The 27,974-nt window shown below is 42.1% G+C and overlaps 1 protein-coding gene across 30 annotated transcripts in view; it reads right to left on the bottom strand.

Moving 5' to 3' along the window:
* The window catches only part of MAPK8IP3 (mitogen-activated protein kinase 8 interacting protein 3), a 73,257-nt gene that overhangs the window by 33,548 nt on the left and 11,735 nt on the right, over window positions 1-27,974 (bottom strand). For 15 of the 30 annotated variants that reach the window (XR_001524097.3, XM_015642776.3, XM_015642770.3 and 12 more), the window contains exons 2-9: window positions 18,488-18,608; window positions 17,674-17,744; window positions 16,834-16,925; window positions 15,005-15,028; window positions 11,082-11,226; window positions 5,812-6,061; window positions 3,012-3,114; window positions 462-580 (exon numbers count right to left, since the gene is read on the bottom strand). Coding sequence is in view for 29 of the 30 variants with exons in the window: in XM_015642776.3 (XP_015498262.1) it covers window positions 462-580; window positions 3,012-3,114; window positions 5,812-6,061; window positions 11,082-11,226; window positions 15,005-15,028; window positions 16,834-16,925; window positions 17,674-17,744; window positions 18,488-18,608 (925 nt within the window). In the remaining variant the exon portion in view is untranslated. Of the gene's footprint in view, window positions 1-461; window positions 581-3,011; window positions 3,115-5,811; window positions 6,062-7,169; window positions 7,340-8,473; window positions 8,586-11,081; window positions 11,227-15,004; window positions 15,029-16,833; window positions 16,926-17,673; window positions 17,745-18,487; window positions 18,609-27,974 lie in introns of those variants that run through there. The other 15 variants (XM_015642788.3, XM_015642783.3, XM_015642781.3 and 12 more) reach the window with 7 other exon arrangements.

Here is a 27,974-nt window from a genome sequence, read left to right on the forward strand (position 1 = left end):
AAAAAGTGAATTATTACATCACTTAGGCTGACTGTAAAGCCGTAAATACTGCATTAAAGACCATAATATTTCCACATCATTTAAATATCAAAAACTTAACCAAATGACTTACTTTCTTACAAATTTCAAACAAATTTTTTACTCCGAATATAAAATTACTGGGGGAGGAATTTTTGGCCAGAAGCAGAAGAAGCAAATTTTGTCTTCATATTACTTGTGTGGGAGAATCCTGTAGAAAAATACCTTATGCACTAAAGACTAATGAAAGTTACCTAACAGCTTAGATTAATCATTACTGTACTGCAGGTACATGCTTCTGTCACATGTGTCTCAATTTCCATGCATTTTTAAAAAAGCTAAACATCCAAGTTCTGAAAGAAAAACAGAATTTAAATGTTTCCAGATGCTTAATACAGTGTCATTGTACCAGAGAAAACAGAATGGTTCTAACAACGTTTTACCTAGCAGATCTGCTCCTTCATCAACATCTCCAATGACCTCAGACCCCGCTGTGGAAAGTTCATGGTACAGGGAGTCCGTGTTGATGCCAAATGCTTTGTTCACAATCCCCTGTGTTGGGCTGTTGTTGGAAGCAAAAATAAACAGAAGGAATCTTGTTACTTGGCAACATTTAAGCTCAAAAATTTATCTTTGAAATACTGAGCATTTCAGACTGTTGCAATCAAAACCCTGAAAGCACATTCCATCTGTTCATCACTGGCTGAATCAGGGAACACACAAAATAAAAAAAAAATAGCATGTGTTATTCCCCAAATAATAGAATCATGGGATGATTTGGGTTAGAAGGAACCTTAAAGACCACCTTGTTTCAACCCCCTGCCATGGGCAGGGACACCTTCCATTATCCCAGGTTGCTCTAAGCCCCGTCCAACCCGGCCTTGGACACTTCCAGGGATCCAGGGGCAGCCAGTTTCTCCGGGCAACCTGCTTTTTTCCCCGGTATCTTTTAACCTTTCCCTCTGGCAGTGGGAAGTCATTCCCCCTTGTCCTGTACCTCCAGGCCCTTGTCCAAAGTTCAGCTCTCCTGGAGCCCCTTTGGACCCTGGAAGGGGCTCTGAGGTCTTCCTGGAACCTCCTCTTCTCCAGGCTGAACACCGCCAGCTTTCCAGAGCAGAGGGGCCACAGCCCTTGGAGCATGTCCATGGCCTCCTCTGGACTTGCTCCATCACCTTCACGTGTTTCTTGTGCTGAGGACGCACCTATCCATGCACAACCTCAAAGCTCACCCACATGATTTATTTTGAAGTCACACAAGTTAAGGACTATTTAATGTTTCACAGAAAAATTTCAACTCGCAGAAGAGCTCAGCTTTGACCTGTCAGATTCTGCAAGGGTTCCCATGCTCCTATCAATCTAGACAGAAAACTCAGACAACAGTAAGACCAGATAAGAAATTCAGTGCTGAAAATAGAAATGGCCTTTTTTACCTGGCCAACCAGTAAGTGCAATCAGACTGAAGGGTCTGTTTTCCCTTCAGGTAAGCCTATGTATTGAAATACTTCTTTACATGTCCCCAAATGTATGTCATTAAAGGTAAATCAAAGTTAATAGTTTTTGGTGTTATCATTTGACAGCACATTTCCACCTCTCAGTGTCTTTGATACCAACAAGAATCTTGTATTTCTTGACAGCCTCATGGCTCAAAGCAGGAAACAGATGTTACAGGATGTGCAGGCAAGGCAACCTCTGGGATCATGGCTGTCTACTCTAAAAAACTGTCTTAATGTGAGTTATAAATACTTTGCAGTGCCCTGCCTTGTATGAGTGACATCAACCAACATGAACAGCAGCTGTGCAATTTCTCCAGCAATCTATCAGAAAGGTCAGAACCAATTGAGATGATCTCAAGCTGTATGGCTTTACTATCACATAAATAATCTTCGTGATTACAAATGGAGTGTAGTAGCTGCCCCGATAATGGAGCTACAGCCCACTGCAAAGAAGAGGAAAAGAAATTGTTTTTCAATTACAGAAAAATTCCATCTACCCAGACACTGAGAGCACTGAGGTGGTACAAATGGTGATGTGATGGCACTGCAAATGAATCAGTTCACACAGTCCAACGATCAGCACAAATTACAAGAGAAACCAGTACTCAGTCTGACCTGGAGACCTAATTCAGACTGAAATTTCCTGTTCAGCATTCAGAGCTATATGTATCATGAAAGCACTCTGCTTTCAGAGCAGCACACACACTGTCAGCAGTCCAAGTCAGGCTATATCTCCTGTAGCTCTCAGTCTCACCGCTTGGAGCAGGGATTCCTGCCTAAAGAGCTCTGGTGCATCAATCCTCTCTATTTCCTTCTTTCCCTTGGATGTGACCAATTTTTTATCAGATCTCATCAGTCACTTTTGTCTTCCCCACACAGAGCAGTTTCAACTCCCTAGATTACTCCTGACCCTAAAATTAGTCCAGGCATCCTATATGCCCCAAGGGGAGCTTAACCATGTGTGCCTGTCCAGCTGAGAAATGCAGGTTGTTATTGCTGCTCATACCCTTTCTTAGTGGGGGTTCTCAACAGGGTGAGCAAATCCAGTCCAGACTGGGACCATCAGATAATCTTGCCTTCACTCTGGCAGGATACTATATTTTCTGCATATCTGTAAGATTTTGGTGGGGTCTTTTGCTGATACAGTGCCAAATTACCCACTGGACAAGGCTAAAACATAAATTTCAGTAAAAAACTGCTTAAGCCTATGTTCTCTTTGCTTTTCTTAAACCTTCTGCTGCTCCATCATCCCTCCAAACTCCCAGATCAGTAAGGCAAGCAAGCCCAGTCCTGGGTCAGCTGTACATATCCTCCTGCAGATCACCAGCAGGCATCTGCCTTTTGGAGAACACAAAGCAGATCAGGACATCTCTGATACTAAGCAGAGTATATGGACTGTCTCAAACAGCTGCATTGTGAGCTCACTATGAGTCAGAGCACCCACTCTTCACTCCTCATGAAACCAAGTGACATCACACAGAGAAAAGTCACGATCAGTACCTGCTACCCGTGCGTTCCAGGCGGGGGTCCTGACACATATCCAGCTCTGGGGTAGAATCAATAATGTCCTGGACATCGGACCACTCATCACTGCTGCCCATCCCTAGGTAAGACAGTACATATCATGTACAGGATCAGGACTTTCAGAGAATGGTATTTCTTGAAGGGACATTTACAGGTTTGAATATTGAGGTTTGAAAATTTCATGGTGCCATGCTCAAAGTCTTAAAATCAGAACAGAAAGTGGTTGAAGGTGGTCTCTCAATTCCAGAGCAGGAACACCATAAGCATCCCCCTTCCCAACCCCATTCCAGAGCATCACTAAAGTCATTGCCCGGAATACTCATTAAAATGGGATAAGCAGAAATATTTTATCCATTATTGTCAATTGAAAATAAATTCCAAAACTCCCTTTTTATCTTCCAATTAGAAATTCAGGATTCAGAATATTCAGAACGAATAACTCAGGATTAGCTGAGATCGAAGGCAATACAGTGCTTTTCTGTATAGCTTTATAGAAATTACTATTGTTAGGAACTGGCATTATTTAGTTTTAATAGAATCAGGTTTTCAATACAAATTCTCAAGTTTAGATACCCATTACAGTGAAACTTGACTTCAAAACTGATAAATGAAGTCTGGTTTGTGTGAAATCTACAGCCTGAAGCCAATATTTAAAGAACAAAGAATTTCTTCCTCTTGTCAAGTCCTATTTATTGAATACCAAACTCTTCAAAAGCTCAGACTTGCAGCTATTCTGAACAAGCAACATGAACACAGTGTCTGTTCACACAAAGAATTCCTGAAGGATTAACGAGATAATTTGTGAATTACATTAGTCCCTCAATGAACTTAGATGTGACATTTTTGACCTTTCTAGACAATCTCAGTAGCCAAATATACAAAGTCTGTTACAACTGAAGTGTTAATTTCTTTAGACTGGCATTGTGCACTGGCTGGCAGTAAATCCAGGCTGGAAGACAAAGTATGATGTGGATCTGTTGCCAAAGCAGGCATCCACACCCAGCAGGCCTAATATAAACACAGCCTTCCTCAGCTTTATTTTACCAAGCTGGGACACTTTTCTGCAAATACCTCTGGGTACCATTTTTGGCAGCTCAGCTCTAAGGCATGTGCATCACTGACAGATATTTTAAATACAGATGCATGAAATACATTATTAAAATTCAAGTACGTGCATTACTTCCAAGCATGGAGAACTGATTTTGCATTAGGGGTGAAAAACAGCTGAAAGGTTGAATATGCAGAGCACATAAAGAAGTCATAACTCTCTGCTTTGAGCAAATTCCACAATATCACATTTCCAGCAAAAAAAGTGAAAAAAAACAAAAAAAAAGCGCTTCCACTTCACAATTGCACACATACGAAAAAGAGATGACTTTGACCCAAGAAAACTGTTGATAGCAGATGAGCTTGTAAAGCAGCAACTGTAAGAACCAGGGTATTTACAGAGCATCCAAACAACTGACATCCATGCTTAGCTTTCCTGCTGTAAGTGTTTCATGGTCTTGCCTTGGCCAGGATCACAGCCATACCACAATCTAACAGCAGGCTGTGCAGAACCCATATGCTCCAATGGACAACTATCCTAGTCTCTGACAGATGGACATCTGTGACCCTGAGGACCCCCTCAGGAAAATACAGACTGGGACTCAGTTATGGCAGTTCTCATTTAGTGCTACAGCAAAAGATGTTGTATGTTGGTTTCTGGTCTTAATTTGTTAGGAACCAGCTTGTGAATGTTAGCAGAGGAATTTCTGCTTCAGTAATAACTTAGTTATAACTTCTGCTTCCAAAGGAGTAACTTGGGTAAAGAAGATCACCTGGTTCAGATGCCATCCTCAGAGACCTATGTTTACCTCTGTGCTCCTGCAGATTATTCCAATAAAAAATTTTAACAATCTTTAAAAAAATCTTACAGTCCTTTTGTATTTTAAGTTCATAATTAAGTTCATTTTAAGATCTGTAAAACAGATCACTTCTCATTTCTGGTGGCCACTGCAAGTCTCACAATCCAGGGTAGATCTGCTCAGACACTACACGGGCACAGCTAAAGGGCCTTTTATCATGTTATTACATCATTTATTTATTTAACAGCCTAGTGCTAAAGCTTAGATGATGGCTTCCCTGAGAAGAAATCATGAATTCAAATTACTAAAGTACTCTGGAAAATGGAGAGAAAACAACTGTAACTTCCACAGATTTGGGAGTGTTTGTATATGAGGAAGAGGATAAAAAAATCAGCTCACTTAGCTGAAACAGCTGGACAAAATTCTTCTAAGCAAATCATAGTGTGGGATAACAGCACAGAAGGAAAATAATTATTTAATCTCACTGACAAATTTGGCATTTGAACATCTGGATATAAAATACTTAAGAATAAATCCACACAGAAAACTAAATATAAGCTTTTAACTGTCATACTGATGAGGTCCAGAAACAGCTTCCCAAAAGCTCAGCCTAAGACGTGACTTGAGCACTCATGAAAGAGGTTCCATGACATGAATACATGCCACTGTAGGGAACTGAACTCCATAATCTGTTCCCACCCTGTAAATTTGTGAAATTATGCATATAACTGATGTTTTCAAAAATTTGCTATGCAGAAAACCGCTAACATCCAATTAACCCTGTCTCATTCATGTACCTTTCAAAGTCAGGCTTCCTAAAATTCTATACTTACAGTGCAGCTGCCCAGCCTCTCTCTGTAACAGAGAGACACAAGCACTGGGAATTCAATGATGTTAGTGACCAAGTACCTGAGCTCCAGCTGCCATACCTATGCTGACATTCCTCATCTCCTGTGTGACCTGGACTTCCATGTTCCGGCTGTTCCGCTTTTCTCGTGCCCTCTTATTGCTCTTGGTGGTGCCATTGGTGTACTCGCCGATGGGCTGGATGCTCTCGTTCAGAGGGGTGACAGCGGCAGAGGGCACAGATGATGTGGGAGTGTTGGACTTGGTTCCCGTGGTGCTTGGCGTGGCAGCTGCCGAGGACTGCCCAGATTCAGACATTTCATCTTGAGGGCACTGTGGCAATTCCAGGGCAGCAGAACAGAAAGGGAAAAGCACAATTATACATTTCAGTAAGTCCCATTTGCTGGTGTATGGCTGCCTTAAAGCATTATGAGCATGGTTCTTGCTCACTGTACCAGTTACATGTCCCATTGTTTGCTGGTGACACCAGGTACTACCACCACAGTGAAACAGTGAGTTCTCATGATGAACTCAACAAGCAAATCCCACCTGTGGAAAGGGCTATAACCTTCCTCCTTCACTACTGAATATTGGTCTTCACAAATCACACAGGTATGTGATCTCAAGAAAGGTGGCCTTATCACAGGTGAAAAGCACCTGTAGCTTGCTCACACTGACTACAGTGAAAGCTGAAGGGCTTTGGCACTTGCAGCAAACTAGGCCAGTGTTTCCCAAGGCTGGAAGGCAACATGGATATCATTTGGGAAGGATCTGAAGTGGCCTCTTAGAAGTCTTGGCTGATATCATTACTGTAAGCCACCAACACACCTGGATGAGAAAACAGCAAAATGGTTATGCCACTAAACTGCAGAAGCAGAGTGGACACTGATCTGGGATGCTCTGGCTTGTCTGACACAGGAGACCTATGTCCCCAAACCACCTTATGCAGAGCTAGGCAGGCATGGGTCCAGCTTGAGAACACAGCAGAAACAGGTATGGTCTCCCACTTCCAAATGGCAGGGTGACAATACCCAATAATTCAGAAAGGTGAGAAATGAACACAGAAGATGGATTATCAGTATGGAATGTGCAAAATGGCTCATGGTTCTAAGAGACATTACAGCCCCATTTCTTGTACCATCACCTCCTGAGGAACAGTGAGGCTTCAAGACTTGGTCAGGGTCTTACTCTGTGACCTGTGTTTATGAATTAAGGCAGTACTGCTTCAGTCAGATAAGGAATGACCTCTTTCATTCCTTAGAGGTCATTCCTCTAAGGAATGAAACACCTCCCCAGTGTTAAGGGCAGCCCGCTCTAACTACTGCCTGCTGGGAGGTGACATAATTAATGCTGAGAGTTATACATAACAGTGAATTGCAATTGGGTGCAGCGGCATCTGCACATCCAGACCCAGCTTTCATCTTCATCACTAGCCTCTCACCTGTGTGGAAGTACTAGAGAGATCCTGGTTCTGCTCAGAGGCTACTCTGAGCCCCCCAACCTTGGAGCTGTGACACCATTTCACTTCACTCATTTGGAAGTCACATTCTCATGTTCTAATAACAGCTTCACAACATGACCACAAAATCCAATATGGGATGAAGGGGAAAACTGAAAAAAAAATAGTGACTTAACCCTTTGCAGCCTTATTTTTGTTAAATCTGGAATTTTATTAAGATCTTCCTTTAATTAGACTGGCCTCTGAATACTTATCTTACAATGCCGTGGTGCACACTACCCCGTCAAAGGGAAGTCAAAGGGTTACACTGCATCTGTGCATTTATATTGGAAACTCACGTTTTTGTAAATGGCACTACCATTAAATGCAATCCACATTTTGTATATTTTCTGCATTGTCAGTCCAAACAGTACCCACATTCTCACGTGAGTATCCAAACCATCTCCCAGCACATATGCTGGTTTTAGCAGCAAGACTGAGATGAGAATTTTGCACTTAGGTTGCTACATGTGAAAACCACACTTCCCACCTCTTCTTCATATTCCTGATTTAGGAGCTACTTTCCTAGCATGTAAAGGAAAAAAAAGAATCAAATGGGATTTTTGATAATAAATAGGCTCCAGTAAGCTTTGGACTACTTCAGCTGCAGTTTGTCTTCTGTGCTTTCAGATGTACAAAAGGACAAAGACTATCAAGTGTGAAGTGCAACCATAAAACTTCTTTCCTCAAACAAAACTGCTGCTGGATGAAAGAATTCAGGGATGTTCTTGGATCCACTCTAAGTCAAAGAAAATAACTGAAGTTCAGAAGCATCTTAGGCATGTAAGAGACACCCAGATGGGTTGACTCCACTTGTCATTCCTTGTTCTTATGAACCAGATGTCATCCAAAAGCCCTGGACCATCAGTATCTATAGGGTGATATTTGCATCAGCAATATCCTGTAACTTCTTGTTTATTGACATAACTTGCCTCTTAACCTGAACACATGAATAAGTAATTACCCTGGTCTTTTACTACTCTTAAGTTATAGATGTGAATTTTGTATTTACCTAGAAAACATAATTTATTGACCTTCCAGCCTGCATTGGAAAATTCCTCCCAAATGTATATACTACCAATGTATCCCTCTTAGCAGCCCAGAAGCTGGTATCTTCCTTCTACTGTCTGAGTGCTCTGTTAATGCTAAATATTGCACTAAGAGTACAGCTCTTCTCTCCAGCAAAGGAGAGAATTCTCCAAAACCCATAGCTCACCCAAAGAATAATCTCCACAGCCACCACTTACCTACAGTCATACCTGTCAACCTCCTAAACATCAACTGTGTAGTAGTGACCTCCAAAATGCATTGTAAAGGCCCAACATTCATAGCAGTCATATGTCACCATGAGAAGCCACAATTGTATGGTTATAACACTGAAAGCATAGTACATAAAAACAAAAATGTTAAGGACTTTTATCTCCAAAACATTGTATAAAATAAATGTACAACTGAATGCAAAAATAGAATAATGACAGCAACTAAAATAGAAAATAGTAATAAAAAGTAAACAAAGACACTTAAAATGGAAGCAGAGCACGGCACCATGAAGAAGGAAAACTAGTGAGAATAGTCAGGTACATACTGGGAAAGTGAGTCATGTGTGAGTGACGTCAGCAAAATACCAGAGCTCTGAAGAAGAGGCAAGGGATGCATGAGCCACACCTCTGAGAAGTCAGTCATACAGAGGATTTAAGAAACAGCATTTCAGTCACAGAGTGTTGAAGAAACTTGTGGGAGGAAAATCTCCATTTCAAACTAGCAAGTCAGTCAATTACATCCTTTAATTATTCATTAATTTGTTCCATACTCAGGAAATTCTCCATAACAGACTACCCATCCAAGTCTTCCACAGCACAAGCTCCTCAGGTCCACTGTACCATCTAGCCTCCTTTATCCCAGCACTCCACTCTGAGCTGAACTTCGCCACCAAAGCTTCCCATTTATCTGGGTTGCTGCTGCATTCCTCTAAAATGCAATGCCGGGTTACTTCTTATGCAAGTTCTCAGTGGACTACTTAAAGAATTAGACCTTAGCAAGGCTGTGGAAGATGGATCTAACTACAGTGTCCACCCAGCTCTTCTCTAAAAACTAACCCCCACTGCCCATGATCATTGGAAAGTCTGTTCATGCCAAGGTGTGCAGCACTGCCTGGAGAGCCTGAGGAATAACTGATTCCAGAGGTGGGCTGGGCTCTGTACATTTTGGTTGTCTTGGCACAGTACTAGTACGAAGAAACACAGTCATGCTCTGTCCTCATTTCCGCCATCCATTATTATGTTATTGTACAGTGTGGCACTGCTATTCCGTAATTTCAGGCAAAGCTTTCAAGGAACAGCTGTAAGATGTCAATGGCATTCTACAAGTTGCTACATTTCCCAAAATTCTGTGCCTCTAACACTACAATAAGGACTGCATTCCAACCCTCCATCTTTTGCCAACAGTCAAAGATATTTTGGATTTCCAAATTCCACAATGGCAGAGAGCTGACAAACTGCTGACATTTGTGTTGTGCTCGGCCTGGCTGTTTTACAGACACAGTGTTAAAAAAATTAACTTGCTGCTTTGTTTTCTGAGTAAATAGTGAATCTGTCTATGTATCAAGGCCACTGCTGTAGAATGCCTCACGTGAAAGCCCATTCATGGAATCTGGAGACATACAGAAGGGGTACAACAAGCTGGGGGTTTCTTTTTCTTAATCTCCTCTTCGCCTTTACTGCCTCAATGTAGTTTACAGGATCAGCGATTCACAACTTTTCAAAAGGAGACCAGTCCTTACATGTGACACATAAAACAGCTGTTGTTCTACAAATTCCAAGCAGAGTGAAGGTAAATTTAATCAGACACTTTTGAAGCAGAGCAGAAAATCTCTGAGATACCAGTGGACACATTGAGCTGTGCTCAGCAGAGAAACCAGTCTCTCAGACCCGTCACCAGGCATTTGTGGAAAATCATTTAAAGAGGAGAATTTGGTGGGATCCTAAGCACAAAGACTTTGCAAAATCTAGAAGTATAGATCATGGGAAATGCACTGTAGCATGCATAGCCTAATCTGTAAATAGCTGCAGTGAGCTGTCAGCTCAGAGCACACCACTTGGGCCTTGGGGCTCAGACCAATCTCCAAATAGCAGAGTGGAGACCTCTGAATGGCAGAGCAGAGCACAAGATGCATCAGGCAGCACCATAAGCTGCTCCAGTGCTGCTGCAATGCTGTGAGGATTTTGGAACACCTGATGCAGAAGGCAGAGCAGTAACAGTGACAGATGTACTGAAGGTAGACAGTGCAAGTCTAGAGCAGTTACTAGGCATAGGTGGAATATAAGACCTTTAAGCGCAGTGCAAGACTTGGGCATTCAGAGAGAATAACAAGGGAGCCCTTTTCAGTGAAGACAGGAAGGCCAGGAGATCAGCCAAAAATGACAAACACTTATGGGCAAGTGCAACCCAATGCCTGGCCCCACTTGAGTTGCAGAACCATTGCTCTTATCGAAGCGGAGAGAAGGGACAGGTTCCACCATGCCCTCTTCCAAATAAATCATTAAGAAGTGAAGGATTTCTCTTCACTCAATCCCTAACTCCTTTCACACACATCCCTCTCAACTCGGGGCCAGCCAAGTAAAGGAGATTATCCCTGAGACAAGCAGCATGAGGGGCTGCATCAAATCCTTCCTGCACCATATGCCAGATCTGCAGAAGAATATCCTCCCACCTCCAGCACAGCTACTATGGGAGCAAATACATAGGGAGAGGCTGCAAAGGGTTACGGACACAGATTGTCTCTAGCTTAATGAAAATGTGAGATGTTATCAACAGCGAGAGAGTGGGAAACCCTTGCTCTGTGATGGTCTAGAAAACCTTGTAGCTGGAGTTGGACTGCAGCTGGCCGAGGTCACTCAGGTGCCAGTGGTCCAGTGTTGGGACGATCTTGGCCCCTATCTGCCCACGTACCATGCCATCAGCGAGGGGGAAGACATTGAGGGAGTTGGGACGTTCCTTCCTGCTAAAGAGACAAACAGGGAGAGAGAGAGAGGAAAGTGTGTTAGCAATGTACAAGGTTCTGATAGAAAACAAATAGCACACTAGTGTATGTGAAATACTAGTTACTATTAATTGGACTGCAGCTGTTACCCTCAAGTGGCAGCTGTCTGAACTCCCAACTCCCACACTTCCTTGGTGCTGTCTGCTCCATCCCATGGTGTTACAGCTAGAGTAACACCTCCTCCTGGGGAAACTTTAATAGGGAGGAGGTCAGTGGCCATAACAGGTTCAACTGACCGCTCAATCAGTATGAGAAATTTGGAGGATCATGGAAGTGCAGGGAACCACCAGCCAATTTACGTCAGTGCTTCTTCTGAGAAATAAAGGTACAAGGAAAATAAGCAATGGAAAACAATTCTCACAGCAAGAAAGTAAAAGCTCCATAGCTTCTAGAGATGTCATCACAGGGTGAAGAATAAAGCTTTTAAGTGTCATCTACATTAAACTTATGACATTCCACCCCAAATCTGGTGAGCTGCAACAACAGGAACCAGAGGGGTTAGATCACTTCCAATTTTAAGCATGAAAGAGAGTATTTACACTCTTTGATCTCTCTCCATGTCCATATTACAATGCACTCACAATGCACTCTCAAAAAACAAAGATAAAAATTAATGCATCATGCATATTGCTAGGTGTCTCTAAGTATGCTCTGTTCATCCTCTCCTTTCTGGCAACTGCAGGTGACTTGCTAGCTGCAGGTTTGATTCCAAACAAAAGCTGGCACAGATTTTGAGATCAAGCTTCAGTGGGAGAAAATCTAGAGCAAGCAGTGGAGGTGGAAAGGCTGTGGCAGTAGCTTGCTGAACCCAGAAAATGGTTCAGAGTATCTCTAATTGCCTCCAGTCCCTGCAGAGCTGAACTAAATTGATTCTCTGTGTGATGTGCACCTACACTTGGACTCAATCATAATTCACCTACTCCTGCACAGCGTTTCTGCTTAATTGTGGGGGTGTGATGAAACCTGCCATTCTGTAGCACGCTGTTAGTAACAACAGACCTCCATGTGCCTGTCTGTAATGATCATCAGCATTGGGTGTCATGCCCAGGCTTGGAAACAAGCACAGACACCCCACCTGTGACCATGGCAAGCAACTGCTACAGGGCCTCTGGAACAGAGCAAACACACTAATACAGGGGATGGTGCACCAGGCAGCTCTTTTAGAAAACAGAGAGATAGAGTGTCCAGCAGAGGAGACGATATTTTCTGAGAAAAACCACAATGCCCAACCTTCGAAGTCACTCCCAGCACTGCCCAGCCACCACATCATGCTGCATTGCTGCATCAGTGCCTACCTCGAATAGGCAAAAAGGCCTCCTGTGGCCTGTCTTGGATAGGCAAGATAGGGCAGAAAGGTGTTTCCAGTGTGGCCTGCTTGGGATGCACTTTTCCTAGGAATCTGCATTAAAATCCCCTCCTTAAGATACTAGACTCATACATGGAAGTTTCATATACATACCCTCTTAGAAAGGAGGCATGCAACTGGGTGTTGGAGGAACACAGATCACTGATCATCATTAACCTTCTCACAGGTAACAAGCAATAGGACAAGAGGAAATATCCTCAAGTTGCACCAAGGTAGGTTCAGATTGGATATTGCAGAAAATTTCTTCACTGAAACAGTGGTTAAGCATGGAAGCAGGCTGCCCAGGACAGTAGTGGATTCAGAATTCTTGGAAGCATTCAAAAGGTGTGTGGATGTGGTACTTTGAGATATGATTTAGTGGGCATGAGGGTATCCAATTAAAGGTTGGACTTGATGATCTTAGAGGTCTTTTCCAACCTTAATGATTCTACCATTCTCCACAGATTCAAGTCCAGACTTCTATGTGATAGAAATTGTCAGTTTCCTTGTAGCTTTTTCTTTCCATTACGAAAGGCTAGTGACTTAAATAACTGCTGAAGGTTTAGTGAAAACATTCCACCGCTGTTTGCCTAAATCCCAATTTATGACCGTAACCTGCCACTTACACCTGCTCCTACTAGGTCATGATGCCAAGGGACAATTACCTCTACCTCTCTGCTCTCTTTATCCCACTGCTATCATTCCAAGACCCTGAAAGTTTCTAACAGCTGGGTTTTAAGTTCCTACAAAAGTTTCTAAATAACATACTAGGCAAATGTTTCCTCTCCTAGGAAATCTTCACCCTAGCATTGATACAAGCACCACAGAAAGTAGAGTTAATTATGTGTAAGAGATTATGAAGGGATTCAAAACTAGAAATCAGAGCCACTTTATGCCACAAAATCAGAAAATTCCTAGTTTTACTGATAAAGAAATATTCCAAGGGTCCCTAAGAGTCGACTTCCAAAAAAATCTCTTTTTTTATGGAGAAAACAAAATTGGGTCATTTTTTGAGATGCTTTAACTATTGTATCTTTCCTTTTCTTCAGGACTGAATGATAGTGAAAGAGTCTTGCTTCCACAGGTGTATGGAGCAGGAGAAAGTTTCCTGTAACTGTAGAACAGTCCTTGTCAAACCAGCGGTGCAGCCAGAATATCTTAGTGACTATGCTGGAATGACTTGATGCAACTCACTGACAACACTGAGACGTAAGAGCTGCCCCAAAAGTATGCTGAAAGACATAGCTGTAGAATCTTCAGACAGGAATTTTAGCAAAGACTGTTAGGAAATTTCCTTGCTGAGTTTCTTTGGAAACACCTTCAAGCCTCTTCAAAACCACTCATCAAAGGGTAAAGAGCAAACACTGCTGAAGAGCTAACTCAGTTTTGCAGTCCTGGAGTTGGCTACCAAATTTAAATGCAAATAAATTTAAAGTGTCCTCAGGGCTTGTCTAAATTTTGCTGTAGTTGCCCTCATATACCCAAATCATTCCAGGACTCATCCAGGGTGAGCTTTAACACTTCACTTGTTAGTTCCACCTTGAGTTACAAGGTGAACAGCACACTCTCCAATAAAGGTTTGCAGAAGCCAAAACCTGGGATTAGGATGTTCTTCAAGCAATATCCTAAAGTTTACAAAACATAACAAAACTACAGTTTGTTTGCCAGAATTTAAAGAGTAGAACTACTCTCTTTGAAGGCTCTGGGCACAGCATTCCCTGCCCAACCATCAGCCAAAAGTGCCTTTGGAAACCTACTGACACTGACACCTGTTCTTCTCCACTCAAATCAGGCATGGCTTGTTCTCTGGAGTATGGTAAGAGAATAAATTTCTTGGAACCTCAGGGAATTGCATGAAGATGTGTCAGGGGAATTTTAGGCTGAATTTTAGGTAAAAATTCTTCCTCCAGAGAGTGGTGGACACTCAACAAGCTCCCCAAGGAATGGTCACAGCCCCAAAGCTGCCAGAGCTCCAGGAGCATTTGGATACTACTCTCAGGCACAGGATGGGATTGCAGGGACGGATCTGGATTTGAAAATCCTTATGGACCCCTTCCAACTCAGGATTTTCTATGATTCTATAGGTCTATTATTCCTGACTTTTTAAAACATTATGGGATGTGAAGTGTAAACATCCCATCCCAGACATTTGATCCTGTTTTGGAACCAAACTTGTGTGTCTTCTGCATTTGCATGCACAAGCTTCTCCCTGCTGTGTTATCCCAGCTCCATGGGTCCTGCTGCACCCCTGAACCAGCAATTCCAGCACAGGTGTCAGGAGACACAGAGAGCAAATATGTCAGTACAGTACATTCCCAGCATCACACTGTAACCACTCCACAGCAACCTCCAACACTTGGATTAATGAAGTACAGGTGCAGCAATAGGATTTACCTTTTCCTCCAGGACTGGCGATGACTGCAGTGACAAACACAACAGCGAAACAGCAGCAATCCCACAAAAAGCGAGACAAAAAGAACAACCATTAGAGAGCAAATGTCATGCAAACATGCAACCCACCACAGACGTAAGGTACACATGCACTGCAACTCACACCATGTGGAAGTGGGTATAAACTCATTACACCTCTTGGATGGCTATTGATACACACCACCTCCACAAAAGTTGCTGCTAAAACTTCTCCCTAATCCCATTTATTTTAAATAAATGCACCCAAATTTGTTTCACAGGTCATGAGAAATTACACCTGTCCCCCCCAACCCAGTGCACTGGGTGATCCACAAACACTGGTGTTCCTCCCTCCTCCCTCCAGCAGTGCAATGACATCAAAACACACCTGCCCCAGGTGCTTGTGCACAAGCACAACAGAGAGCTACACACACACACACGCAAACAGTGTAAAGCTGGAGACTGAAGAAAAACTCCCACTTCCCACTGGTAGTTCCTACACACTTGGATCACAGTCACATCACAGGCTTTTCACCGACAGTGTTTCTCTTCAAGGACACTAGCAATATGCTACACTTAAAGGGTAAAAGACTAACTTCTCTGTCATAAAAAGGCAATTCTTGATGAAAATTTTGCCCTTCACCACTGAGACTGGCAGTCTTGTAGATACAACTAGCAACACTTTTCAGTGGGCAGCTCTTTCATGGAATGTTAACATAAAGCTATCATTCATACATTTTTATTTGAGAGTCAGGGAAGGAAAAGCTTTTAAGCTTTTAAGAAAGGAAAATATCAAAAATTATTTCTACTGTGCAGTCCATCCCAGGAGTGGGACTTCGATGATCCCTTTCAACTCAGGATATTCTATGATTCTACGACTCAAAGTTGGCAGGTGCTCACTACTTAAAAGAGACTTAAAAGAGACAGGACTCACCACTTAAAAGAGAGATGCCCTAAATTTGCTTTTGCCTATGGTACTTTTAGATTTTACTGTGTAAGCACTTCCACAGATACATTCTTAGTTCCAGAAGCGTAAGCTGGGAGAGAAACAAGCCTAACAGACTTAACCCATTCCTTCTCTAACACTAGGATCAGATCATGTTCTGGGAGCTAACTCTGGATTTCCAGACTGTGAGGGACAGAAGAGAAGGAAGAAAAATAATGTGGAGATTTTATGAACAGACGAGCACCTACAAACTACTGGTTCTTTTTACACCATGTCCTCTCAACCTTTCTACACCCCTCATGCCTGTCTCTTCTGCCTAGGAAAACTGACATCTAGCTTTTTTTTGTTTTTCTCATTTGATTCCTATATTTTAGACAATGTATTTCTAGTCAGAACCCAAACACTGCAGGAAGGGAGGAAAATCCATTTCCTGGATGTAAGCAGGATCTTTGGTGACTGACAGAAACCTTCCTCTGAAAGAACAGGTGAAAATATCCTGTAGCAGCTAATATATTTAATTGCTATGATTTTGCTGCCTATCCCACATACCAAGACATGTACACACACAAACACTTTATTTGACACATCCATCCATTCTACAGATAAACTTTTACACACCACCTAAGAATACAAATGTGTTTTCCAGAGGCACCATCAATAGCATGATAAAGCTTTGCCTTCATGAAACAACACACAAAGCTCCTTACCATCAAGTACCCACAGCTCACCCAGAACCCATTAAATGAGAGCTTCAGCTACAATCTGTGTCCCCAGGGAAAGGTCCTGCTCTGTTTTCTCTCTCAAACATGCACACTCAGCATGTAAGCTCCCAGGAGACACCTGTTACATGGAGAGGTCATGGCCCTACCTCCTCCCAGGTACGCTGCTCTCAGTTTGGTTATTTCCCCCAACTTGCTGCATCTTAGATCGCTCGATATGTTCCACATAGGTCTGGATCATCTGTGAGGAGAAAAAAATCCGTGAGGCAAACAGACGAGAAGAAAAGGCTCATTTTCTGCTTTTGTTTAATTTTCTATGGCATCCATTTCCAATCCCCTGGGTTTTTTTGCAGACTTCCTTGTCTTTACTGTTGCCTTCTAAGCTGATGATGTATGTGAATGGTCTAATCTGATAGGAAATTTCTCAGCATATAGTGTCAGAAATTACTTCAACTGCATCTCATAACTGAAGAGCCTTGAAAGAACATATCCCAAAACAACATAAGCCTGGAGGCTTGCTGGCAATGGGAGATGAGGTAGCAGGACACTGTGCACAGCATCACAGAACAGATGAGACTTGAAGGAATGTCCTAAAGTCCATCAGTCCACCCCCTGCTGAAATAGGGCCACACAGAGCAGGCTGCCATGGGACTGTGTCCATCTGGCTTATTAATATCGCCAAGGAAGGAGACTCCAATATGCCTCTGAACAACCTATGCCAGGGCTCATTGTCCTTGCAGTAAAGTGGTTTTTACTACTTTGTTCAAAGTGATCTTTCTGTGTCCTAGCTTGTGCCAGCTGCCTCCACTGGGCACCAGTGAACACAGCCTGTCTCCATCCTCTTTACACCCCCCAGTCAGGTATTTCTGATGTTCCCAAAGTTCAGAAGCTCTAGTCATCACTAGGATTGTAAAGCTGAGTTCCTTGACATGATATAGTCATGTAGATATAGACAAAGAGTTCATTTATTTAGAAAGATGATATCCTACCTCTGTGTGACGCTGATGCAGAGCATTATACTCCTTCTTCATTTCCGATTCACGTTCTTCCAGTCGAGAAACTGCAAGAGAAGATCCAACTATCAGCTGACATACACCTGGCTCTCAAAATAAACTATTTGAGAAACAAAGCCTATTTTTTTAGAAATTAATTTATACCTACTGAATAAAACAAATAGAAACAGAATTGTGGGATTTCGTCTATGTTACAAACTTAGTTCATGGGTACTTGCATGTTCCAAATACCAGTAATTCTGCACCATAAATGCAATAAAACCACAGAAGTTTTTCAGCAGTAGCCTGGTGCCCTGCAAGCATCTTAGTTTGGCAACAATTTAAATTGTCCTCTCAGACTGGCTTTTCTGGCTCGTAGAGAAGCAGAAGTATTGGACAAAACACCAGCAAATTCTGAGGGGAACTTTAATGGCTGCACATATTAAGGAAGTATTTGTAAAAACAAATATACTAAGTAACTAATGAAATAATGAAATTATTTTTATAAGAATAGAAGATTCTACAAGGAGAAACTGGAAACCAGGTTCCAAAGGCCCAAATCTTGCACCTTGTATCTGGAGAAACTGACCACATAAGACAAGAAATGTAGCCTCTGCTGAGTTAGTGTGGGTACATCCCACCCTTTGGAAAGCTCAGAATTTTACATCAAAGGAAGGAACAACCATATATTTTGGATTTTGCACAAATGACAATAAAACAAAAAAAACAGTATGAAGATTATTTTTAAAGTAGCATCATATGTGTGTGGAAGGCTTGTGTATAATGGTGCTGGGTGCACAGCTTTGCTTACTCTGGTCTGCATAGTTTTTGGTCTTCAGCTCCAGCTGTCGAGTCTGAAATTCAAGGTGTTCCACTTGGATTTGTAGTTCTTTCTTCTCCTGTTCCAGTGCATCTTCAAACTCTATGAACTTCTGCATAGGGAAGAAGTGGAGAAGGAGGTACAGATGAGGATTATACATAAGGTGGGTTTGCCTTACCATGACCCTTCCTCTCCTCACAAAAACAGATTTGAGAGAATATAAACTGAGGGAATATAAATTACAAAACAGAAATAAGAATTTTTTAAGTACTGTAAGTAGCACAACAGCATTTAATCAAGATGAAGAGTCTATTTTATATTAGAAGCGTATTGTTATCTTTAATGCATAATAATATATAAACTATGGTCAACACGAGTTCTGTAAACCAGCACAACTCCATCATTATTAGCAATGCTGGTCTTCTTTGTGACAGGCTGAATTTTGATTCTTGTTAATCTGATGTCACAAAAGGAAAATTTTATTTCCACAATCATGTATTTAAAAATACCTATGTAAAAAACCTTCAGAGTAACTCTTCTAATGATGCAGATGAAAAGAGCTCCACCCAAAATTCCTGTGGGGGGACAAGTCTTGCAGAAATGTGCAAGTCTTTTGGAAAACTAAACCCACCAGCTCTGGTGCTGCTCATTCCCATTATCACCAACACAGAGGCAGCTGCACACAGCCGTGTGACTCCTTGACAGGACACTGGACTAAAGGAAAGATTCCACAGATACACTCATTTCCAATGAAAACACAATAGGAAAATACCTGATTTCAGGGTCTTCATTCTGTAAACTGTCACTTCTCACCTGTGAGCTTTACTCACTCCCTGACATGGACACCAGCACACAAGAGCAGAGTAACATACGTGGAACATTCCATTCAGCTCCAGTGGGATATTACACAACTCATGGTAGGAACTGGAGCCACAGAAGCTCCAAATAATGAAATATCATATAGTATAATATAATACCATTAGATCATATAATATAATAAAATATAATGAAATATTTAAACTAAGCAGGATTATTGAAAAACCGCTCAGACTATTCACCAAGTCTTCACAGAAATATCGCCAATGTCGTTTATTTCTATCTTTAGCACACTTTTATAGGGTCTGACAGGGTCTGCAGGCTTAGCAAGCTACTATTGGTTAATACATACTGTTTACATTCTTTCCCCAGTACACAATGTCATTGTTTCCCTTTACTCTCGCTGTTTCAGGAGAGTTTTAAGGACACTGCCTTTAATACTGCCGCCTGTAAGCAATAAAAATTGGCTTGTGCAGACAGGCTTTTACTAAAATATCATGCTTTTACTCTGTTAAAATGTTTCTCTACACAGGATCCCTGGGAAGTGAATGCATCTCCACATCTCTGCACATAGCTTGACCAGCCTGGTTCTTGTGCAATACATGGTTATCAGAGGTTTTCTGCACAGTACAGTAATGCAATAATGACCCATAACCTACACATCTAGATTTGGAAACAGCTATTTCTAGTACTACCACTGACACAAACTGGTGGGAATGTCCCTAAGGCTCAGAGAAAACAAACCTCTCCCCAGAAAACCAAGCCTGAATGTTGCCACTAGTCTCACAAGGGCACAGTACTGCAAAACGATCCCAGTAACTGCAGTACACATCCTGGCCTGGCTTACAAACCCAAAATTCAAGTCTCATTACATTACTCCTGCATAGTTCCATCCAAGGAAGCCAGAAGTAGAGCATTATTTGCACCAACCAGTCCAGTAACTAGAACACCAACCCAAAAGCTGAGCTGCATGAGCACAACTAGGGTTGGGAGCAGCCCTGGATCTGGAGCTCTTGAGGATGAGATCAAAAGGGAAATTAAGCCAAGCAGGGTTTTATCCACCCTTAAAAATGTTTACGGGCCAAGATGAGTCCACAGGAAGCAACAGGGGTCTGTGAAGAGCTCATAAGGCTCTGCTCCTGACCCTGCCTCTCTTTCTCTCTATCTGTTTGCCAAATCCTCCTTAGGTCCAGGCCCATCAGATTCACCAGTACATGTACATTGGCTGGAGAAACCTCCTCTGTCTAAAAGCATGGATAATGGGGAAGAAAATCTCCTTCCCTCTGCCCTCTGCATGGGGGAAATGTTCTTTCCACAAGCACCACTGCTCAGGAGCATGAGAATTTCAATTTAACAAATTAAAGCTTTGTTTTACTCCAAAAGAGACAGCCCCTGTAAGAATATTTTTTGGCAAAGACTCACAGTGAAACTAACATATTTAAATGCTCAGTAAGATTATTTTGTTAAACCTCTACATGAAAATATCCACATTGCTGCACTCTCAGGGTAAACCCAGTGCACATTCTCTATTGCTTTTACTGGGATTATTAGCAGGGACACTGAAGCCATCATTATAAATGGGATCCTCTCTGCAGTTGACTGAAAGCAACAATATTTATGATTCTTGCAAACTTTTAAAACTGCTCAATAAATTCCTGGGAGCAGTGACTCAATTTGCATTCCTACATAACTGTATTTTTAGAAACAAGCAAACATGCTTTAGCCACTTCTTGCTTCCCTGCACTCAGTGTTCCGCAGTGCCTTTAACTTCTAACTGGGCTTTTAACTTTATTCCTCTTCCTGCCCAAATATATTGTAGTAAGTGTTTAGGGCTTTTTCCCACTTATGACTGTTTTGCACAGAATTTTCTAGAAATAGCACCAATGCCAACACCTTTCTTCTGCTATAAAGAAATCATGTCAGAGGCTAAACACTTACTTATTATTTAAGATTGTTCAGGGGTTTAGATTTTTAAGTAGGTGTTTCTTCCTGAAATATCAATTAAACACTGAAATCCCTTAGTCACTCACTCAGCAACTTGTTTTATGGGTTCTGAGAACTTTATAAAACAACCTGCCTTGTAAATTTGTGGATTTATTTTTGACACCTTTTTCAGAACAATACAATTTCAGAATGAGTAAAAAAGGAAAAGAAGCCCTAACAGACACTGACAATGAGCAACAGAGCTGAGAAGCAGCAGTTTCAATTGCTCCATCTGTAAGCTGATGGAAACTATTCCCACAAAGAGTCTTTTCCTGGTATAATCTACATCTCCTCATAGGATTTTTCTGGAAGCACTCTGTACTAAAGCTTTATTATTAACCCTTTTAATTACAGCCAAGGGCTAAATCCCCATCCCATCGCAGTGGCTCAGCTTTCACCACTTTCCTGCTCCCATTTCTCCACCCAGGAACACTGCAACTACTTCCCCTCCCCCCTTCCCCAGGCAGGAATGAGGGATTTAGAAGCAATAAAAATGAATGCACATTAAGGAAATAATTCACAGGTTTCTCAACAGCAAATTAAAAAGGAAAAGAAGATACAAGCCAAATGTTATTCTAGTAATGTAGGTCACCTTTAATAGGATTCCTAGATTTGCTACTGCTGTTTTGGTTTAATTCAGAGGAAACTGACTGAAAGATTAACTCTTCTATAAATATGGCTCAGTCTTTTTCCTCACACCTGTCTATTTTGTAACCCAAAAGTAATCAAAGGAACATAAAACTAGAAATCAATTAAGCACCTGGAAAAGAAAGAAACATGGAGACAATGATACTAAAAATTAATATTGCCCTAAGTGTTTGTAGGGCAGAACAGCATTTTGGATAAAAACCCATCCTGGATGGCCCATCCTGGTGCTGAGGAGATCAAACAATGGCATTTGTATGCAGGGACCCACGGGCTTGACCCAGTTCCTGCCTCTGCAGCACCTTATACCTATTCTGACATCAGAATTCATTACACCTGAGCTTCTCCATGCTCATCACAAGCTCTGACAGCAGAAAAAGTCCCAAGTATAGAGTGAAGTGAGCATGGCAGAATAAGGAGAGTATTCCTGCCAGGGCTTTGCTCAAGGAAGATGTTCCTAATGTCCAGATGACACTGCTGCTCATCCTTCATGGCACCAGTGAGCTCTCATGAGGGTATCCAGGCAGACTCTATTTTTTCCCAGTAAGCCACAACAGACATTCTATACAACATCCACAGAAATGCCTCACTAGCCACTAGAAGCAGCAGAGATTTAACTAACTTTAGTCAGAGATGTGAGCACACCCGAAAGTACAACTAAGCTGCACCAGAAGTTTGGAGAAAATAGGCACTTGATGTTCATATGAGTTACTCTTGTGAATGAGAGAGAGCCTCCAGAGACAGACAGCAGATGCAGCACTTTGTCTCCAGCATGATGCCAGACCACAGGCCACAAGATGTGGCTCAAAACCCAAGGTATGTGGCTGCAGGTGGCCCAGATGAGCAGCCAGACTGGCTCCAGCATCTCTCCTGCCCAAACTCAATCTACCAAGTGTATTCCCAGCACACAGGAAATCCCCAGTCACACAGTGCTCTCTGCACCAAACTCTGCCTTCCCATGGTGCTGGAAATTTCCAACAGGGCAGGAGAAAAGAGAGCACAAACTGCATAAAGTGTTTTTTATTTTTTTTTTAACTTTTTTTTAACCAGGCTCCCAGAGGCAGCCATACTGCAAGTACATGTTTTTCAGTGAATACAACTCAGTAAACAAATATCCACTGGCATTTCACTTTTTCCATTTCTTTCAGGGAGACTATACAACCCTGACCCTGTTGAAGCTGTAGGAATTTCTCAGTAACTTGGAGGGGAACCAGTATATCACCCCAACCCTTTAAAACCTCCTAAAAATAACCAGGCAGAGGGAACACTAACTTGTAAGTCTCCTTCCCATCAGCATATTTTCTGGCTGTAATATTTACAAAAAGCATCAAACACAGTTATAAGAGAAAAAGAATTCTTATGATTTACTCTCCAACTTTTCATGTTTTTTATCTTCAGTCTGTGCCCAGCCAATCCTCCCTAAATGCTGCAGAGATGTTTGATGCCCCAAAGATTAAATTCCAAAGTTCTGTGCATGCTAATTCACATTTGCTAACCAGCAAGCTTTCCTAAGGGCAGGGGATATTCGCAGGAATCAAATCCACAATTCTGACCTCAAAACAGTACAATTCCAATGACTTCTGAAAGCAGGCACTACAAATACTGCTCTTTCATTATAAACATTTAACAGGAGAATAGAATCACACAACTGGTTTGGGTTGGAAAGGACCTTAAAGCCCATCTTGTTCCTGTACCCTGCCACAGTACCTTCTACTACACCACATTGCTGCAAGCCCCATAAACCTGCCCTTGAACACTTCCAAGTATGGGGCAGCTACAGTTTCTTTGGGCAACCTGTGCAAGGGCCTCCTCATCTTCACAGGGAACAATTCCTTCCCAATATCCTATCTAACCCTGCTCTCTGTCAGTTTGAAGCCAAGTAGGGGACAAAAAAAGCCCAAAGAAACAACCAAACAGCATAGCCTCATGGACTTTTTAAATGCATCTTAAAATAACCCAATAGATTCTTTACAAAGCACTTTACAATACACTCTGCCACAATTCCAATGCCCAGGCTACTGAGTTTTAACACTGCGTTGCAAATAATTGATGGCATTCTTTCACTTTAGTGTTGCCAAGAGGCAAAAGAAAAATCTGGTGGTGGTGAAGCATACCGGGTTGAGCCTGCTACTGCACCTGCCCTTGATTTCAGAGGTTTCTCATTCCTAGGGCAAGGTGCTATCGCTGGCTTTCCCTGATGGTTTCACTGAACAGAGCTCAGCTCACACCTTAACCTCTAGAATTCACAGGTTCCAACTCCAGCCTTCTGGAGATGAAATAAAGACATTTAGAAAAGATAAATAAAAAGGACATGAGAATTCCACTAATGGTAAAGAAAAACTACTTTTTCTTCGGTCTCCCACCATGACAAACCAGTGGGTACACTGGAAGTAGAAACAGCCCCCAGCCCCAGGATTTCTCAATAGCAAGGCTGACCAAAAGATTAGTATTTTATTTTTTTCCCTTTTTTTTTTTCCAGAGCCTCTACACCTAATTTCAAATAATGATTTCTGAATATGAAAATTAAACAGTTAATCACCTCAGTCATCTAAGAGAACTGGAATATGAAACTGCTATTTATATAAATGTCACATGCACTTTTTTCTGCAAGGCTCTATCCCTGGATTCCAAGAAGAATCACTGATCTGTAATAATCCAGGATTATGGCAAACAACAGTGGTTCACACACTACTCTTCAGAGGGAAAATAACTATCACAAAACCATACCAAGGCCAAAGAATGACTATGCTTCTGAAGAGCAGTAGTACATTGTGGATTGCTTGGCTTCCTACCTTCCTGTCTCTTGAAAAGGAAGAAAATTACTAAAAATAGTAATATATCATCAGAAATCATTGCATCAGTGAGAAATCAAACAGAGACAGAGATGCACAGAAATCTCATTATGTGGCCTTAATTTGTGGTGGCTGGCAGTGTGTGCAGTGGGTGCCCAGCAAAGGGAGTGTTGGGGTTCAGTCCAGACCTGAGTGGGGGTGCACGGCTGTGGGTGAAAGCTGTGTTGGAAGAAGAAACCCCTCACTAGAAGCAGCTGTAGCTTCCTTTTAGCCTGGGAAGCAGGGAGAGGGAGGGTATTCTTCCCCTCAACTTCATTCAGGTGAGACCCCACCGGCAGTGCTGCCTCCAGTTCAGGGGTCCTCACCACAAGGATGTAGAGCTGCAGGAGTGAGTCCAGAGGAGGCCACAGACATGCTTAGACCACTGCTAGAGGGCAGGGTTAAATGGGATACTAGGAAGAAATTCTCCCCTGTGAGGGTGGCGAGGCCCTGGCACAAAGTTGGTGGTGGCCAGGTTGGGTGGGACTTGGAGCAACCCGGGACGACAGAAGGTGTCCCTGCCCATGACAGGGAGCAGGACAAGATGGGCTTTAAGGTCTCTTCCAGTCCAAACCATTCTGTGATTCTATCTTCAGCTTTTTATCCCTATAGGCACTTATTTCGCAAAGATGAAGTAGAATATTAAGAAATTGAGCTGTCTACTTTACACCGATGTTACCTTGACCTTATCGCACAAAAACATTCCCAGCAGAAAGGCAGTACAGATATATTTAGTGTTTCCCTTGGGAAAACAAAGAGTTTAATAATATTTAAAACTGCTCTCCCTTGCTAGTCTCAAGAGCTGAAATGAACCCTAAGAAAACAGAAAACCATGATCATTAGTTACCCCTCAGGGATAAAAACATACCTGCATTTCCATCATGCTATACCTAAAAAGAATTTTAGAAACATTTTGGCTCCTTGAGAGCAATGTCATTTACAGGTAAAAAAAAGCTCCCTGTATTTCACCTGATTATCACTCATCTTGCTCCTCAGTGCCTCAAGGTGACAGACAATGCCACCCTTTCTCCTGGAAAGCGCTTGCCTTCAGCAGATCCTGTTCCAAGTGATTGCAGTCATGGTACCTGTAGAGTGAACCCCTGATCCTGATGACATGAGAAAACACACCATCAGGAAGAGTAAATGCTGGTAACAGACTGTATGTTCTCCATCTCCAAAGGATCTCAATTACAGGAAACAGAAGACACTGTCTCCAGTGTAAGTGTTACAGGACACAGTCCAAAAGGCCAAACTCTCACCCTTCTGCACTGCACTTGACTCAAACCTCCAGAGTGGCCCAGCTTAGCCCAGTGATGAGGTTTCTCTTCACTCTGGTTTCAAGCCAGCATATGTTCTATTTTTGGGGCTCTCTGAGTTACTTCTGGAAGGCAAGTCTATCAAATGAGCAAAGAAATCGGGTGGAATCTCTCCCTGGGTTACATTCCACAGTTTATTTCTGTGACGGGGAATCCAAAGGATGAGAGACAAAGGATTTGGGGTCTGGGGGGTCTCTTTTAACTGGGTTTTTCGGAGGGAGGGAACACCAGAGAGAGAACCAATTATTTTTCTCAGCTAGTACATTTTACAAACTTTCTACAAATCAAGGTTACACACACCAAGATAAGAAATAACAGACACCAACTTCTTCAAATGCCCACAAAGGTGTAGGAGTATTCTCCACAGAGGGGCAGAGGGAGAGAGGGGGGGAGGCACGGTTTCCTGGCAACGCAGGAGGGAAAGAAAGGGAAGGTAAGAATGCCCTCTCAGCTTCCACAGCTCAGAGGCATTCTGGGACCGGAAAAACAGAGTTAAAAGTTTCATGCTGGAGAGAAGGGTCTCTCTCCTCCCAACCCGGTGCTTTCCAGGCTAAAGAGATTTCAAGCAGCTGGAAATGCCAGCAGGATCCCCTCTCCACTCCATCCGGCCTCTCGCTGAGGAGAAAAAACTTCAGTAACCATGGTAACTTGCCTCCAGGTAAGCAATAGGAGAAAAAGAAGTGGGGGGGAGGAAATCACAACTAGAAAAGGGAAAAGAAACATCTCAAGCTACCAGCTACGACATGCACTGACAAAAAGCTGAACAGAGCTGCAGTTCTAGCATGAAGAACCAACAGTTTAAATCTGTGACTAGAGCACACTTGTTAAAACTCACTAGTAACTGATTTACCAACTCAAATTTCATACTTTTTCAGAATCTTACGCTATACTTGTCATAAAACTCAGCAAATGCTGTGTTCTCAGATGTCCCTTGCAGACGGTGCTCTGTGTTCTCCTGTGTCCCCTGTTCTGCTTACTGTGGTTTCCTCATTTTGAGTGTATTTGTGCCATCACAGCTGTGGCAACTGTGAAAACTAACATTTTTATTGCAGAGCTTGACCTGAAGTTCAAACCATATTCCCAGTACAGCATACATTACATATCAGCCCTGGAGGAATTTTATATTAGAAATGCACTATTACAATAACCTTTTTATATTGAGTAATTAAGATGTATATAACCCTGAATCACATGAAGACACATATATAAGCATTTCATATGGAAAAATAATTACCAGCCTTCCTCAGGTGAGCTCTCTGTCTGCAAATAAAGCTGACTGTAAACATGGAAAATTATTAGCAAAATGCCCAAAACATCATAAAAGAGAACAATATAATGTCATTTTAACTGTATTTTTGACCGAGTTTTTACAATTTATTAGCCCAGAAGGATACACAGTACATAGCTTCAATAATAGGCTACAGAGCTTCAAATACATGTGTAAGGAACATAGAGAATATATAAAAGCAAAAAAGGCAAAAATCAATTTGGCATCAGTGGAAAGATGCTCCGAGCTATGCCCTGTGCTGGAATCTTTGCTATCCTCAAAGACAAATGCACTCCTGAAGGAACATTCCAACCTCCCTGGAAGCATAGTGAAATAACATTTCCTTTATATCTGCAGAGCTTGGAGATAAAAGATTTCTGTTCCTGATGCTAACTTCAAGAAGTGAAAATAACATCTTTTATCTACTAGATATTCAATAATCATAGATGGGACTTTGGCTGCCTTCTGTGAAATAAATTACTTTTTTGTTGATGAATGCAAAGATTACCATCTCCCATATTCCTGTTCCAAGGGACCTGAGCCTTTTTCCAAGGGAGACCTACTTTTCCCTTATGATGCTCTCCATGAAGTAAGCCTGGTCTTCCAGCACAGCCAAAAGA

The sequence above is a fragment of the Parus major genome, chromosome 14, assembly GCF_001522545.3.
Source record: "Parus major isolate Abel chromosome 14, Parus_major1.1, whole genome shotgun sequence".
Lineage (NCBI taxonomy): Eukaryota > Metazoa > Chordata > Aves > Passeriformes > Paridae > Parus > Parus major.